At 36.3% G+C, this 17,445-nt stretch overlaps 1 protein-coding gene across 2 annotated transcripts in view; it reads left to right on the top strand.

Moving 5' to 3' along the window:
* The first annotated feature begins 6,053 nt into the window (after positions 1–6,053).
* The window catches only part of CNTN2 (contactin 2), a 35,573-nt gene continuing 24,181 nt past the window's right edge, over positions 6,054–17,445 (top strand). Inside the window, exons 1-5 of one of the 2 annotated variants that reach the window (XM_053454336.1) lie at positions 6,054–6,173; positions 15,327–15,388; positions 15,811–15,958; positions 16,717–16,892; positions 17,001–17,096. In XM_053454336.1, the coding sequence (XP_053310311.1) occupies positions 15,334–15,388; positions 15,811–15,958; positions 16,717–16,892; positions 17,001–17,096 (475 nt within the window). In that variant the 5' untranslated portion in view covers positions 6,054–6,173; positions 15,327–15,333. Of the gene's footprint in view, positions 6,230–15,326; positions 15,389–15,810; positions 15,959–16,716; positions 16,893–17,000; positions 17,097–17,445 lie in introns of both variants that reach the window. The other variant, XM_053454335.1, reaches the window with a different exon arrangement.

The raw sequence follows: 17,445 nt of genomic DNA, 5'->3' as shown, positions 1-17,445 counted from the left end.
CCCCCCTGTAGTGCGGGTGCCGTCTGGGCAGACAGGGCTGTGCTGGCTGATTAAGAGCCCCAGCCAGATTATAGGATCGTCTCTTTGAAGGCTGGAGCTGCAGCCACATTCAAACCGGGTACACATAAATATAATAATAATAATAACAGTGAAGATCAGACATAGGTTCGTCACACCCTTCTTTCGTCTGCTCATTTCATACTCCCACACACATATTTTCACTAACAATCACTTACTAAAGTGCCAGTACCTAGGAAATATATCACTTTGAACCCACTTGTCATGCTACGTAATGATTTCATGCGAGATATGGTTAAGATATGAGTTTTTCTTGTTTGTGTTATAATCACATATTTTCTGTGCTTGAAGCGCACTAATCTGCCTTACAATAAAATGCATCTTAATACAAGTATAGTGCCCACTACTAATATTGGCACCCTTGGTAAATATGAGCAAATAATGCTGTGGAAAATAGTTTTTAATGCTTAATCATTTGATCTTTTCTTTAAAAAAAACTGAAATACTTTGTTCTTATAGATATCAAATAATTGGAAATACAATACGGGTTTATAAATATAACCAAACACTCTACAACAATGTAGTTGAACAAACTGGACAGAACGTCTCTTTGGAGACACGAGTGGACCTATGGGGAACAGCAGAATAGAAAAGGCAATATAATATGACACTATATATAAAAATTAAAATAAGTATTACAATTAATTAAGGAGTGTTTCCTTAATAAATTGTAATACTTATTTTAATTTTTATATATAGTGTCATATTGCCTTTTCTATCCTGCTTTGCCCCATATGTCCACCCGTGTCTCAGAGGAGAAGTCCAGTCCAGTTCGTTCCACTACATTGTGGTAGAGTGTTTGGTTATATTTATATTTGCTTTTGGGATTTGAGGAGTCCTTGCAAACACTTAGGGGGATTCTTGACTGCTTAGACCCAAGCCAGCAGAACCTTAACCATGGCACAAGCCCAATCCCACCCCACAGATAAACGACACAGCATTGTGGGTAAGGGCGTTGGCCACAGCTTTAGTAAAACATTATGAACCAGCACATCATAACCATACATAAACATAACCATCCTACCAGCTGTCGTGTTTACCGACTGGCAGATACCCCAACACATTACCAAGAACTCGTCTCCCCAAGCCTTCTCCAACCACCGGATATTCCAAAGAAAAAGAGGCTGGCCATGACTTCCCACTGTGACTAAAAGAAAAGAAGAAAAAACCAACACCAGTACAGGAAAAAAATACATAACATGAACAAATACACATGAGGGGGAGGGCAGGTGGGAAGCTTGTCCAGAGTGTCAGAAGTGACTCAAGCCCTGCACAGGTAAGACCCCCTTTATTCCTCCCCAATACATTATAGCAACAATGTTGCAACCCACATGCTTTAACCGGACCATGAACTACTGACCCCAGGCAATGGCTAGCAGTCATGTTCCCCCTTCCTGACTGTCCTGGGGGCCCCTTTCTCGCCCTCATTTGCTGCATGCAGACAACAGATTTATCCAAACAAATTTTTTTTTTTTAAATATGTGTGTAGCAAAATGATTTATATGAAGAAAATGTATTTAAATGTATTTGAAATGTATATATACATTTTTAGTACAGCTGGGGGACTAGGAACAGGAAATTGTTCATCCATGACTTTCTGTTTCACATGGGTCTAAAAACACTACAGGAACTTCAAATGGGATCAGGTTCTATGGTCAACAAAAACCAGAGGTAGGTTTGGGGCACACGGAGAGGTAACCATATGTAAAGTACCTCATGTCCACGGTTAAATATAGTAGTGGCGCTTTAATGCCTTGAGGCTGTGTTTTTCTTCCAGAGGACCTGGACATTTAATTAGGACACAAGACATTATTAACTGAACACCTGGCTGCCTCTGCCAGAAAGCTTAAATGGGCTGTGGTTCTTCCAGCAGAACAATGATCCAAAATATACATGAAAATCAACACAAAAATTATTTATTGACCACAAAATCAAGGTCCTGTGGGGTTAACTGAAGAAGAGAGTCCACCAGCATCAACCTCAAAATTTAAAGGACCTAAGAGATTCTGTTTGGAGGAATGGTCTTAGATCCCTTGCCATGTTTTCTTCAACCTCATCAAGGATTATAGGAGATGACTAAAAGGGTGCCAATAATTGTGCCACACATATATTTAACGTATAAAATATATATATTAACCTGTGTTGTGTTGTGTTTGCAATTGTTTTTGGTATTCATGAGAGCACAGTAGTTCTGTGTATTTTTTCGAAGGAAAGATCAAAGTGTTAAACAACAAAGACAATTTACAACCAAGGTATGCAGAATACATCTTTGAACGCATAACACGTCAAACCTTGAAGCAGATAGGCTACACCAGCAGAAGACCAAACCAGGTGCCACTCCAGTCAACTAAGAACAGGAAACTGAGGCTACAATTCGCACAGGCTCACCAAAATTAGACAATGGAAGACTGGAAGAACGTTGCCTTGACTTGTTAGTCTCGATTCCAGCAGACTTTGGCGTTAACAACATGAAAGCATGGATGCATCCTGCCTTGTATCAACTGTTTAGGCTTTGGTGGTGTAATGGTGTGGGGGACATTTGCATGGCACACTTTGGGCCCCTTAGTACCAACTGAGCATTGTTTAAACACGACAGCCGAGTATTGTTGCTGACCATGTCCATCCCTTTATGACCACAGTATACCCATTTTCTGATGGCTACTTCTAGCAGGATAATAGACCATGTCACAAAGTTCACATCATCTCAAACTGGTTTCTTGAACATGACAATGAGTTCCCTGTACTTCAAAGGCCTCCACAGTCACCAGATCTCAATCCAATAGAGCACCTTTGGGATGTGGTAGAAGGGGAGATTTGCATCATAAATGTGCAGCCAACAAATCTGCAGCAACTGCGTGATGCCATCATGTCCATATGGACCAAAATCTCTGAGGAATGTTTCCAGCACATTTTAACCAATTAATTTAGTAATGATTACTGCCAGCCCTGTTGAATCTAAACATTAAATAAACAGACCATGTCTTGCAAAGTATAGTAGGATAAAAGGTCATAAACAGCAGCACTTTTGCAATCTAAAGAAATTCAAGAACAGATGAAAAATAAATATTGACATCTATCAGCCTGGAAAGAGTTACAAAGTAGTTTGTAAGGCTCTGGGATTCCAGCTAACCACAGTGAGAGTTATTATATACAAACGGAGATAGCTTGAAGCTGTGGTGAACCTTTCCCAGAGTGGGTGGCCTACCAAAATTCCACCAATAGCACATCTATGGCCCATCTAGGTTACAAAAGAAAACAGAGTAAGAACTGCAGGCCTCACTTCCCTCAGTTAAGGTTAGTTTTCAAGATTCCAGAGTAAGAAAAAAACTTTACAAAAATCGCATCCATCAGAGAGTTGCAAGTTGAAAACCACTGCTGGCCAAAAAGACTGCAAAGGCTCATCTCACCTGTGCCAAAAATATATTGATGACGACCAAGACTTTTGGGACAATGTGCTGTGGACTGATGAGTCAAAAGTGGAACTTTTTGGAAGACATGGGTCCCATTACATCTGTGTAAAGCTAACACAGCATTCCACAAAAAAACAGTCATTCCAACAGTCAAACACAGTGGTGGTAGTGTGATGGTCTGTGGCTGCTTTGCTGCTTCAGGAACAAAAAAGAAATCCCTTAGAAGCTTTCTTTTATCTTTAAATATATTTTCTGCAGTGCTTATATGGTCTGGACCTATGCCAATGTACATTACTGAATTCTGAGGTTCTGCAGATAACAGAACCAGACATGACATTATGCTGTAACTTCACTAACTGTTCTCTGGAGCTTTGTATCAAGACGTGAATCACCTGCACCAAGAGGACATATAATGTGGTCTCCTAAAAGAAACCACATTATATGCAACAAGAGAGTTGATTACAGTTTGGAGGCATAGCCTGCTGCCTTCTCGATTCACTTAATTTAATTTTTTTCACTTAACCACATTTGCAGTTTTCCAGGAAGCAGAAACATTTCAAGCTCTCTTGGATCATAGTTATGCTGATACTGAGTGTATACAGTTGTACTTGGGATGGTGCTTGATTAACACGTGTTTCTTTTGATGACACAGCTGATGCTATTGATATTAATAGTATTAGTTGTGATGCAGGGCTTCATTTTAATAATACTGCTCAGAAAGTTTTATGGTGTCTTACTCTAAAAATAGAAATCATATCTGCCTGTCAATCTATTGAAAAACTCTTAAAGCCACTAGGGAAATTAACTGGACAGGAACCTAACTGAAGTTAACCTTGTTGATTTAGCATGTCATTAAAACAAACCATGCCCTGATTTAATTCTGTTTTATGGGACCCACAACATAAATACAAAGTAGTCTTAACCAAAAATATTTTCTAATTAGCATTTTACCGTATTTTAATCCTGTGCTTAGATGTAAATCTGATTATAGACATATTTCTGTATGATATAGCTGGGTAAATTGGCCTTTGTTGGCTCCTTACAAACACCTGGCTTGGCTCTACTTTATGCAGGGCTGTCCAAGGGATTTCCAAGGTCCATGGCAAGAATAAGTTGTAGGGTTCCTTTGGCTTTAGTGGAGCAGCAAGCTGGAGTCCTGCTTTCCCTAAAGCTTGTGGTCTCCTGTGTCTAAAAAAGCATAGCACTGGGAAACTTAATTAGATCTCAGTGCTTCATTTTACTCAGACCTGGGGAGGCCACAAGGGCGAGGAAAAATAGTAAGCAGCAGCACTGAAGTGCCCTCTTAATGTGGGGCCCTAGGCAGAAATCTTACTTGCCTCTACATAAGGTACTGTTGAAAATAGAAGAAGTTTGAGTTATAGCTTAGCTTGTTCAAGCTGTTCCTCTTGTTTTTATTTGCCCTCATGTGCATGGATGCTCATGAAAGTGTTCCTTGTGGATTCAGCTTAGGTCTGACATGGTTCGTAAACACAATGATCATATATACCCGTTAGGGCATGAGATGCTGAAACATATTAAATATTGACCTAATTTTGCAATAGTATGAGTTAAAAAATATATGATATGCTATGAAGTGGAGCAATCAATGTACAGGAAGCCTCCAGCCCTTTACTCATCCTGTATGAAGGGATGAGGGCCCTTTCAAAAGATGTTTCACTAACGAGCTGTCTCCTGTTTATCCATTAAACCCCCTACTCTCATCCTACTTATTCCATTAATCCACCTGCATTATTAATGGGATTTGAAGCTGAGCAGATGGAATGGAGTGCATGTCCCTGTCACCCCCTACTATGTTTCCACTGTACTCTTCCGACCCTGTTGTCACCTTCTGTCAGAGTCTAGACACCACATGCTTCCACGACTCTAAAGGAGTTAAAAAGTGAATTCGAAGCACCAATCACTAGCAGCTGAAATGTACAGAAACGCTCATTTTCAGTTTGTCATGAAAATCACAATGTATTATCACACACAATACAAGATTATGTGAATGCTAAAATGCTTTATTTACAGTAAATAAATCTGTGAGCCAACTGAATGAAGTTGTTACCTAGGACACCAAAATATACTAGTATATGAAACTAAGTGCATAACATAAAATATATATGTATTTGTTATTCCTTCCAGACTGGTGCAGAGTATAAACATTAAAATGCAATCATTGTTTTTCAATAATTTTTTTTTTTTAAAGTAGGTTTATTATTAGCATGCACATAGATGTCATGCAGAACTGCATAATGAAAACTGCAACTTTGTTTAGCAATGTTCTATTATATAGATAGTTTATAGATAGATGAGCATGATATATTTGTAACACAAATTGCATTTTGTATGTAAAATATAAATATGGGTGTTGATGCACTAACATATTAATACCCTGGCACAATCTATTGATCTGAGTCTGCGACTTTACTCTTGACATCTATGGGAGGACTCTGGAGAGAAAGGGAAGGAGTGAGATTCAGAGGAGGAGGTAGAGAGAAAGAAGGAGAGAGGAGGAGCATACACTGATGCAGTCAGCTTGCAGTATCCTGGTACACACACTGTCCCATATATCCACACACACCGAGCCTGCACCCTCCCTTCTTGCTGCAGATTTCTGTATGTGATGAAAAGATAGAGACAGGCAGAAGTACCCCTTGCTGTGGCACTTCTTGTGACATTTGGGTAGGTTATATGGGCTACCATTGTCATCATTGGCTTGATCCATTTTCTTACAGAGGGTAAGCATTTTTCACTTCCAGTTACTTTGGGGTCTTCTTAGATTTTTAGTAGCACGTTTTAATTGGTGAGAAGGCACTTTTGTGATGGGCAAGGTGGCATCTCAAGATTTAGTGGTCTTGGAAAAGTGCTGCACTACATATGCAGGGTATACATTTAAATTGAATGTATGGTCGTAATGCAGATACTGGTATGGCTAGGCTGTGTTCTGAAGATCAAATAGTGTTGGCACTAGAACAGCATTGGCCAGGTGTACATACCCAGGTGTGATCTCTAATGGAGTGCAGCCAAATCTAGAGTGCAGTGTATAGAAAAATGATGATCTGTGAGTCTACACTTCTCTCAGTGAGGTTATGGTACATGCAGCTATGACAGGCAAATGTGTAAATAACGGGCCCAATGTAGGTGTTTCTGTCAGTTCATGATATGTTTATTGTCAGGCATGTAACATTTTTGTTTTATGAGAGAGCTGTGGGTGAAAAGTAGTAATTGAGCAGGTACTCTTCATATGACACTGGAGAATGCTGACTTCACATACACTGCCTACAATGTGATGCTCCACAAGACGCTAGAGAGGCAGATACCTATTCTTATTATAGGCCTGATCTAAACTAACTTACTGTAGGAATGGGTGTGAATACCAGCAAAGAAGTATATATGTGTTAACATTTTAGTCATAGCTTTCTGGAAGGGAACTTTACAAGTGCATTAATATTCTGGCTTACTACTATGTCTCTGATGGTCTCTAATTAACTTTCACTCACCAATATTTTGGCAGGAGAAGGAGCAGTCTTCTGTCCCAACTTGTAATGTCCAGACACATTGCCAGGATAGACACAATGTCACTCAAATGTCTTCCCTGTTTTATCTCAGTATGTATAAAATAAGCATTAATAATGTTAATCAGCATTTACAGAATTGACAATACTGTGTACATTTTAACTAATCAATGACAACAGTCAAAATACTTAATGTACCAGAAAATAACAAAATACATTTTCATGAGAATCATAATAGAAATAGCAAAGTAAATGCTATATTTGATACAATAATACCATGGCTTGTTGTCATATGTGACATCAATGATGAATTTTTATAGCATTTCAACGTACTAAAAAATGATATTATTATTATTATATTTTATTATAACAAGCAACTAAATGTAAATGAAACAAAAACAGTCATATATGACAAAGACATGACATAGCAGCATAGCACGAAATATATACAACTACTAAAATACTTTTACTTTTCGTTTTGTCAGGTACCACCAGAATGAGGTTTCTACATTTTTAGATGATATTATGATTATATTTAGGAGAGTGTATGATTAGCTGTAACCAGTAAACACTTGTATTATCTTTTGTTACTTAACATGCCTATTTTAATTTGTTTTTTAAATGTATTATTCTGCCATTTGTTTGGTTTGACATTTATTATTTTACATTTTTTACCACAATATTCTCTTTTATGTCCTGTCTACTTATAACTTTTTTGGACAATGTTCCCTATTGATATTCCTACCAAACAATAATTCTAGACATCTTATAACTGTACAGCATACAGCATGAAAGTTTATACATATGATTATGAGGTTTGTGCTAAAGAAATAGCTGTTAATATTTGCAATTTGAAAGAAAACTATAAGCTTGGAGTTTTCAGGTCAGTTGCATTTTGAGCTCCATGATATCGCCCTTTTATTATACATACTTAAATCAGTGAGGTGGATTGTGAAAATATATAATTGATTTAACTTATTGCTGGTGAAGCTTTTATGGTTGCCCCCCAGAATGCATAGTGGTATATTTGAGTTGATAAGTTTCGGTCTCCTGCAAACTCACAGTTTAGTGAAGAAGCCCTTTTATTCTGCTCTTCTATCAAACATTCACACAGATTACCATTGTTTAAGATGTTATTGTTTGTTGAGTTTCAACCTTCACATCTCTTGTTTCAACGTTTCTCTTCAAAGAACATAAGGTTCCCTTTGTAAATCTAGGCTTAAGCCATAACCCAGTTTTTTTTTTATTTACTTGCACCATTGAGTTGCAGAAGTTTAGACAATATGATTTTGTCTGACCCATCTGTTGCAGCACCCAAGTTGTATGTGTGACCTGCCTGGGGCAAAGTAGTCATTACAAGTGGTTAGGAACTGGACAATGTTTCAATGTATCCTGGTGTGTCAATCTGCTTTAGCTTCAGACCACACATGGGTAGAGTCAAACGTTCTAACCCAATCTTTTACAACTGATACAGTTACTTAGTACACCGCATAACTGATTTTTAAGATCTCCAGAAATAAATAATACTGACATCTGAATTTATGTCTACTTTCCCTACAAACATTTAGTAGCACTGGTAGTGATATTTATTCTGACATTATGGAAATCTAATTATTTTCACAATGGTTTGCTATTACCTATATCATGACTTGATATTTTATAGATGTATTGGGGATTTCACTTGCCTTTGAAACAAAGTTACTCTTTTCTCATCCTAAACGCATAAAAATCCTGTATGTGTCATTTGATCACTTTCTGGATCCTTGTAATTACTAAAGTTATGTCCATATGTTGGATCTTTAAGAACTAACCATCACTACAATTATTGACACTATCCATTTGGTATTCCATGACATGGGTTAACATTGGGATAATCTAATGACCCGTTTGTTTTCAGCAATGACAGCAATGACATGAGATATATAAGATGGAGAATTCCAGAAAATGGTTAACCATTTTCTGTAGTAAAAACCCAGAGCTTCCAGGGTAATACTGACAGACCCATGGCTATTTTGATAAGGACCTGAGATTACAACATCAGCAAGTTGCTGTGAGTTCTTTTGATGAACACTCTAGTTTTACACTATATGTTTTAGCCATATATATATATACTCAACATACACTATCTGAGGTAACTTACAAATTTTCTGAGAAATACAGTGTAGATAGACGTTGTTAATGTTGTAAATGACTATCGTAGACTATGGTAGATTTCTAATGGAATATATTCATAGATGTGCAAAGGCCCTTTTATCAGCAACCATCACTCCTGTGTTCCAGGGGCTAATCCGGAACCTTTTTTTGCAATTATGTTAGTACAGCTTTCCTGGTTTTCCATGAAAACAGCTAAGTGAACCCAAACTTTTAAATGGGTAGTGTATATGTTTGTTCGTCTGTGTGCATGTACAGAGACACACCCAATATATGAAGAAAATATCCAAGTGGACAACAATATAAGAGTATATCTTTAGAGTTAAAAAATGAATAAATCTACCCGGGAAAGTACATCACAATTAAAAGTCCTGCTCTTCACGGGTTGTAATGCATTATAAATTATGTAGAAGATGTACAAGGAATTTGTTTGATTATATCTGCTGCAGCTAAGAAATATATTCTTCAACAATGGATACAAATGGAGCCTTGGTATTTATCTATATTTTGAGCTAAATTTTCTAATTTCTTTAGGAAAGATTAGCTAGAAAAATCTTTACATAAAGAAACACAGACCCACTATTTTACTTGGGAAAAACTAGTCATATTGAATGTCACATTTGTTTGTACTTTTAAATAGAAGGCCTGGTACAAATGTTACATGGTTGTACACCTATTCGACTATCAGTAACATAATTGAGAGCACTAACATAATTGACTGCACATAAATGACCAATTCAGTGGCTTTGTTTGGGTTTACGTTTGTGTTTTCTGTTTTTTTTTGTTTTTTTTTCTGTTTGGGGAGTGTTATTGGTGAGGGTTCGTTTTACTTTACTGTAATATTGATTAAATTCGGCTATTTTGTTTTGGAAAATTAGATACAGTGAAAATAGATACTTCAAGAAAACACAACATATAATCAGCGGAGACTAAATATAAACAACTGAGAATAAAATAATAAGGAATTGTTTGTATGAAGACTTATGGAGACTGGAAGCTTGTGTGATTGCATACATTTTTCTATGTTGGCCCGATAACATGTATCAACATCAACAAAAGACTCCATTTTCTAAAGGACCACTATGACTACCATCTACATTCCTTTGCCTAAGGATGCATCTTTCATTAGTATTTGAGTTACTTAATACATTAATATTATTGATAAAATAGGTGTTTGTTTATAACTATGCATTGGTCCCACATGCTTAGAAAAACCCACAGTATATCCTTTATTTTTCTGGGCACTGTTTGTTGTCTTATTGAAGCTGTCTATATGAATTGCTTTTCAAATTTTAACAGAATATGTGTGCAGAAAAGTAAAGTTTTTTGAGGAATTGGTTAATTTTGTTATAACTCAGATTTGTCCATCAGTGTCAGTGTCTTTTGACTATATCACATAATGATATTTCAGGGTGTGGTTAGGACAAGACTTTTATGTAAGGCTGCACCATCGCCAGGGAAACCTCATGGAGTGCTGCCCTGACCAAGAAGACTATTTGTTCCTATATTTCTTGTTGTTAAACATGATGCTGGTGGAGAAGGCCAAAACATATTTCCCATATTTTACTTTGTTGGCTTCCTTGTATTTCTTCCCTTTCCAGTACCCATCCATGGCTTCACTTTGGACTATCCTTCTTTTATTCTCTGTTGGATTTGGTTATATCTACTCCATAAAATGTGCACTTACCTTTAAACTCATCCCTATTTTCCTGTTAGTTTGGAGAATACGGATTCTGGAGGACACCTTATATACAGTTATCTTGATACCTACCTCATGTGTCTGTGTTGGTCAATTTTAGTGCACATGAGTCCTAAATCTCTCCACTACCTTCATCCTCCCATGCTAAAATACACATATAGCCAGGAACTATATTGTATTTTATTGTTTGGAAACTGTGTTTTTCATCCTTTTAACATGTTTATGTACTGGTAGCCAAAAGCTTAGTGATGATGGCAATCAATAATCAACATTTGTCTTGTTGTCTTGTTCTGTGGTCTAATGTGTTCCACTTAGATAGTGAGCACTGTATCTTTAATAGTCTTGTTTTTACAAACTGAGTTATTCAGGATTATTTGGAGACAGTGTGTTACTTTTTAATAGGAAAATAGATAAGGGACATGTATTGCATTCATGTCCATGCCTACTCTTATAAGAGCTGTGTGGTTTGATAGCATTATATTTACGGTAATTCTCTATTTATTATTTTAAGGGACAATGATAGCAAATAAAGCTTCACATGCCCACTGTCAGTTTGGTGGTTATCAAGATGTAACTGTACTCTTGGCACCTATGCTCATTATTAATGACTTTGTGATTTGTTGGTGCTGCTGAACATAACATATAACACAGTTGCGACATGCATATGCCTGTCAATTACTGAGTAGTACCGATATATTTTTAAGGCTTATTCACATAATAGCAGATGAACATTCAGTGCAAATGCATATGTGATTCTGGAGCACTGATACATTCACAGCAGAAAATAGCTGGCAATGTGGAGAGTGATATTAATGCCTAAGCTTTGATATGTGGGTTGCTGTACAGAAAGTTCTGTCAACAGCCTTTCTCACACATTTCTGTTGTGTATGAGCAAACTAGTAATTATATATATATATGTCAGTGGTTAAAACCAGAATAAAATTCAGGTGTACATTATAGATATACAATTTTAGGGGTTTTTTTCGCATTGATGATGTTTTTTGCGTATGGTTGTAAAATAAGTATAGGTAATATCATTAATAGTTCACTAGGAAATACATATCACAAAGTCGTGATTAAAGAAGAATAAGATCCACTTAACTGATTGAGGTTTAATTTTCCATTAACCTATCCATTCTAATATTTTCATAAATCCTTGTCCTCTTTTAATATAAACAGATTGCTATTGAAGGATATCACAAGATTGAATATGACGGTAATAAGAAAGTGAAAGCACTCAAGATCTAAATCCCCCTCCCCTCTTAATCATTTTAAAAGCCTATTTTGTAATGTGTGTTCTAATGGGATTAACTGAAGACTAGAGTGGGGTACTACTGTGTATGATAGACAAGATACGGGGTCAAGTGTCACATATATATCTACATGTGTGTCTTCAACAAACACTAATGGAAAACCATATCTCAGTCCTTGTCAGCCTTCTCATTACACGCTAAGTAACAGCTCGTAATCCCAGATGAGATCATAGAAATTAATTAGGGATGAGAGTTAGCAAAATGATGAATAAGGACTAAGATATAGGTCCAGCTGAACATCAGCTGATATATTTGAAACTATTCACTGATAGAGTTACTCTTTTTAATCATGTTGGTAACATATATATATATATATATATATATATATATATATATATATATATATATATATATACACTATCTATATATATATATATATATATATATATATCATTACAGATCAAAATGTTGTTTGTGTAATTTAGTACTAAAAGATTTCTTTTCAGAAGGAGGCAGCAATTATAGAAAATTATTTTGTGTTTTGCATATTTGCAAATCTGCAGAATTCCCATAAGCAATTGCCACCCTGAGCTTGCAGAGTATTTTTAATATGTGTTCTTCTTAAAGGCTCTTTAATGTTTGCTTCATTGATCACTGACAAACATGGACATGACATAAAAAAATGTTTGCTGGTGCTATGTTCATAAAATCCAAGCAAAGTGTTTGGTCTCAGCAATTTTTGCGGTATGAGCTGAACTAGGTCCAAGACAGACCCCAGACCTGGCTCATACTGGAACAATGCATGTGCCAAGCCAGACATAACTGTGCAGGGCCTGCAGTCGTCCCTCCTGATGATCTGGTATAGTATAGTATTTACAATTAGGAAAATATATGTTTTCATTATTACTTTACATTTTTTATAGAGCACCAGAAGATTCTGTAGCACTATTACAATAGTAAAAATTAAAAACAACATTACATTTGACACTAACATTGACAAACATAACACATACTAGTAAAGTATGAGAAGAGGGCCCAGCTCTTGCATGCTTCTAGTCTGATAGGACTCTATGTGACCTATTGAGGCCTAGACTTGTTGTACAGTTTTTGAAAGCAGGTAACACTGTCATGTCTGAATAATTTAATTGGGCTTACGAGAACATCATAGGAGCCTTGTTGTATTTTAGGGGTCTGCCAGCTATATACATAGAGTAGACCAAGATCTTGGTCTTGTACCGTCTAGTACACACAGATTTAGTACATCTTTATATGGATACAAAATATGTTGATAGGAACAGTCAAAGCTCTTCAGGATACTTCTATGTAACTGAAAAGCGGAAGAATAAACAGCTAAAGATCCACTAAAGCTTTTAACAGTAAAGCAGTAGGTAATAAACATTGCGCTAGAGAGAATCTTTAACATATAATATTATATACAATAAACAAAGAAAATAATTATTAGTATAAGTAATACAATCAATTACTGTATGAATGAATGTAAGACTTTTGCATTCAAAGGGCATGACTGAATGGATTGATAGCGCTACCACACACATACATCATTTTTTCTCTTGTTCCAATAAGGAAAATGATATTTTGGGTTGCTGGTCAAATTGTGATAATGATACTGTGTCACTTTGTGTTTGTACAACACAGTGGAATAAGTTAGTTTCTTATTAATAAAAAATGATGTTATGGATACACTCAGTCTGTCCTCATCTCTTAAGAGCTTGCAAATGTACCCCCTTCTGCCTCCCCGCTCTTTATTCTATCCCATGTGGACTCTTTAGAAAAATAAGTGTCCTTTTAGGAGCGGCAGGAATGAAGCTAAGAGTCCAGATTTGATTGTTGAAGAGGATATAGTGTATGACCTACTGTAATGGATCTACTGACCCCCCATGGGAGCAATGCAAAGGGATTAGCTGGTCTGGAAGGGCGGGTGTGTGTCTGAATCCCCCCCCCCCTTCCAATCAACTCCAGGGACAGGGTCATTAAAAAAGAATTTATTAGTATGGAGCCCTTTTAGTTTGGCAGATTGTAGATGTCACACAGAGAGACATGTGAGCACATTTTGAAACTGAGTTTCACAGAAGACAAAAGAGACATACCCACTGTGCTTATAAAGTATATTTATAGTATACACAAGATATGCACACTGAGCTTTATATATGATTATATGGTTGCCAATATTAGATACAGCTTGATTATGGTGTGAAATAGTCTGTTATTAACAATGAAAAGGTCTTATAAGAGAAAGGAATACTGCTTAATGTACTTCCAAATTACGTAACCCAAATGATTGATATCTCTGCTGTTTGTAAGACTAAAACAATGTTATAATGTTCAATTTTGGCATTTAATAAATACTATATTGAGTGTGCAGAGCTATCTGTCCTTTCAGAATTAAATCATTAATCCCAGTCTACGTATAGGCATATAAAAACTAAAAGTACTGTGCTCATATAAAAACACCACTGTGAAAAATCAGTTCAATAATTATGTACCGTATATTCCGGCGTATAAGACGACTGGGCGTATAAGACGACCCCCAACTTTTAAGAAGATTTTTTGGGGTTAAAAAGTCGTCTTATACGCCGGAATATACGGTAAAAGGAATAATTTAAAATAATTTTACACATGCTACAGTGTATTATGGTAAAAGTATGTGTTATATACATTTAAGTATATATATATATATATATATATATATAATCTGAAATATATAATATGTTTGTAGTACATCCAATTATAATCAATAACAATTGATTATGAATTCAATTATGATTAATTACAATTGATTATAAATGTATAAAGGTCAACCACACATTCTAATATATCAAAAAGTTATACCAAGCAAGGAGGCGTTCAGTAATGCGAAGCATTTCAATATATTTTTCTTCAGGCTCCGTGTTACTTCAATCTCACCTACGTATAGGCAAAAAACCCCAAACATCTACATCACAATCTTCCCTATATGTATGGCAACTAAAATGAAAATGAAAAAATTATTTTTGCAGTCATGTAAATATGCATGAATTCCACGTGGTTCGGTTTTTTGGTTCAGCATTTGGCACAAATTCATGTTTGATAATTCTTTTGTAACTTTCTGCTAGACGCATATATGTCTGTCGCATTTGATTTGTAATTAAAAGTCTATGCTTTATTGTTATCTCACTAGTTAAACCACCAAATACTTCCTTCTTGTCTCCCTGCACAGACAAACCATGCTGCCTCCCTCCTCCATCCTTCTCCTCTGCTCTGCTTTTCTCCTTTTTCCAGGTAAGTTTAGGGAAAAGACGGGTGATTTCCACAGTTTACCCTTCCTACTTTAGAATATATTTTTTTTACTGCAATGCAGTTTTGTACTTAAATTGTGCTCTTTTCGATGACCCATCTAAATTGTAATTGGATTCAACGGAGAAGGAAAATGCATTGTTAGCGATTCAATGACCTAAAATGAAGTTTTCAGTCAGAGTCTAGACTAAAAAATTACAGTGACAAAATGCTACAAAAAAAAAAAACAGCACAAATTAATACATTTTAGTTACAGATGCAAAGGGGGGGGGGCTAGAAATTTGTAAACAGACCTAAACTAATTTAATATACATTTTAACATCAATAAAGGTGTTACCGTTAACAAATGTTTCCTTTTTCTTTCTACGGCTATCACGGTACAATTCTATACCTTTTATATCTTTCAGCAGTTATACAACCTGTAGTGGGGTTTACAGGGGGATATGGTCCAGTTTTTGAAGAACAGCCTCAGAGCACTCTGTACTCTGAAGATTCTGCAGAGGAACAAGTCGCATTTTCATGTCGTGCAAGGGCCATTCCACCAGCTACCTACAGGTAACTGCATCCCTTGGAGGTGTTTTATCATCAGATGGTGCTACCTTTTTGAATTTCCTTAAAACTTCATGAATGTATTTTGACAGAAATATTAGTGTTTGGAAATGTGTTTCATTTGTTCCATTTATTTGATATTTTAAATCTAATTGTGCATATTCAAAGGTGCTCTGTCGTTCAAAATATGTTTTATCATTAAAAAAAATGTTGTATTAATATTTTAACTGTTAAAGGCTGCTGTTATATCCATGCGATTTATATAACTGGAATGTATCGTCCATGAGTGACATTAACCACATTAAAGTTGTGTTTTAAGTTTTGTGGAGGAACCACAACTTTTTCAAGAATGTTTATTAAGCGTTTGCTAGGTATGTTGTTAATTTCTCAAATGTAACAATATGTCCATAAATGGCAGCCTATATTCTAAGTAACTACTTAGTAACAATATCCCTAGAACTGTTTGTTTATTTTACTGATGGTTACTGGACAAATTAAGCATTTTGTTGGCAGACAATGGCATGCGAGCCTGCTAGACAGGCTAATGTACCAAATAGCTTGAATTGATGGAGTCAATTGACTTTCTATGGTGTTTTGCATTGAACCTCTTTGCAGAGCATGGGGAGCTGGGAACAGTAATTACCAAAATGTATACAACTATTCCTTTAAAAAATGATCAACAATCCCCAGTCTGTTACCACAGAATTTGTGAATTTAAATACACAAGAAGTGTGCCTATATTTGTACCATTGTAATTCCGGCAGGTGGAAACTAAATGGAACGGATTTAAACCTAGTGGCAAACTCTAGTTACCAGATGGTTGGGGGGAACTTGGTCATATCCAGCCCCACACAGTCTAAGCATGCAGGAATCTACCAGTGTGTGGCCACCAACCCAAGGGGCACAGTGGTCAGCAGTGAGGCCTTGTTGCGTTTTGGCTGTAAGTAGGAAGTTCATTGTCTCTTCAGGAATACAGTTTGCAGACCCTTTGCTTTGATACAAATGTTCAAATAAAATGTATTTCTGTATTTTAATCTCTCATCTGCAGACCTTTATAACTTTTCTTCCGAGGAAAGAGACCCAGTTAAAGTGACAGAGGGATACGGAGTGATGATTCCATGCAATCCACCACTGCATTATCCAGGTGACACTTTGTGATCTTCTCTAATTTTATGTTTTGTTGTTTTTTGTTGGCTTACTTGGTGTTCTTTCCAATGGAAAATGAACACTGTGTATCCAATTATTTACCTGCCTAGCCATTCTCTAAGACAGGCCTTTCTTGAACTGAGTTGTGATGTATTAAGGTGGTTTGGTAACATACTTAAAAGTATAAGTTTGGCCTGGCATGTGTGCAGGTCCACATCATATAATTTTAATAAAGCCAGACCAGGCATACTGTTGTAGCTACACTGACAAAAGAATATAGACATCTGACCATTGCACCTATATGAGCTTGTTGGACATCCTATTACAAAGCCATCTGCATTAATATG

The sequence above is a fragment of the Spea bombifrons genome, chromosome 2 (assembly GCF_027358695.1).
Source record: "Spea bombifrons isolate aSpeBom1 chromosome 2, aSpeBom1.2.pri, whole genome shotgun sequence".
Lineage (NCBI taxonomy): Eukaryota > Metazoa > Chordata > Amphibia > Anura > Pelobatidae > Spea > Spea bombifrons.
This window is presented reverse-complemented; position numbering and strand designations above follow the sequence as displayed.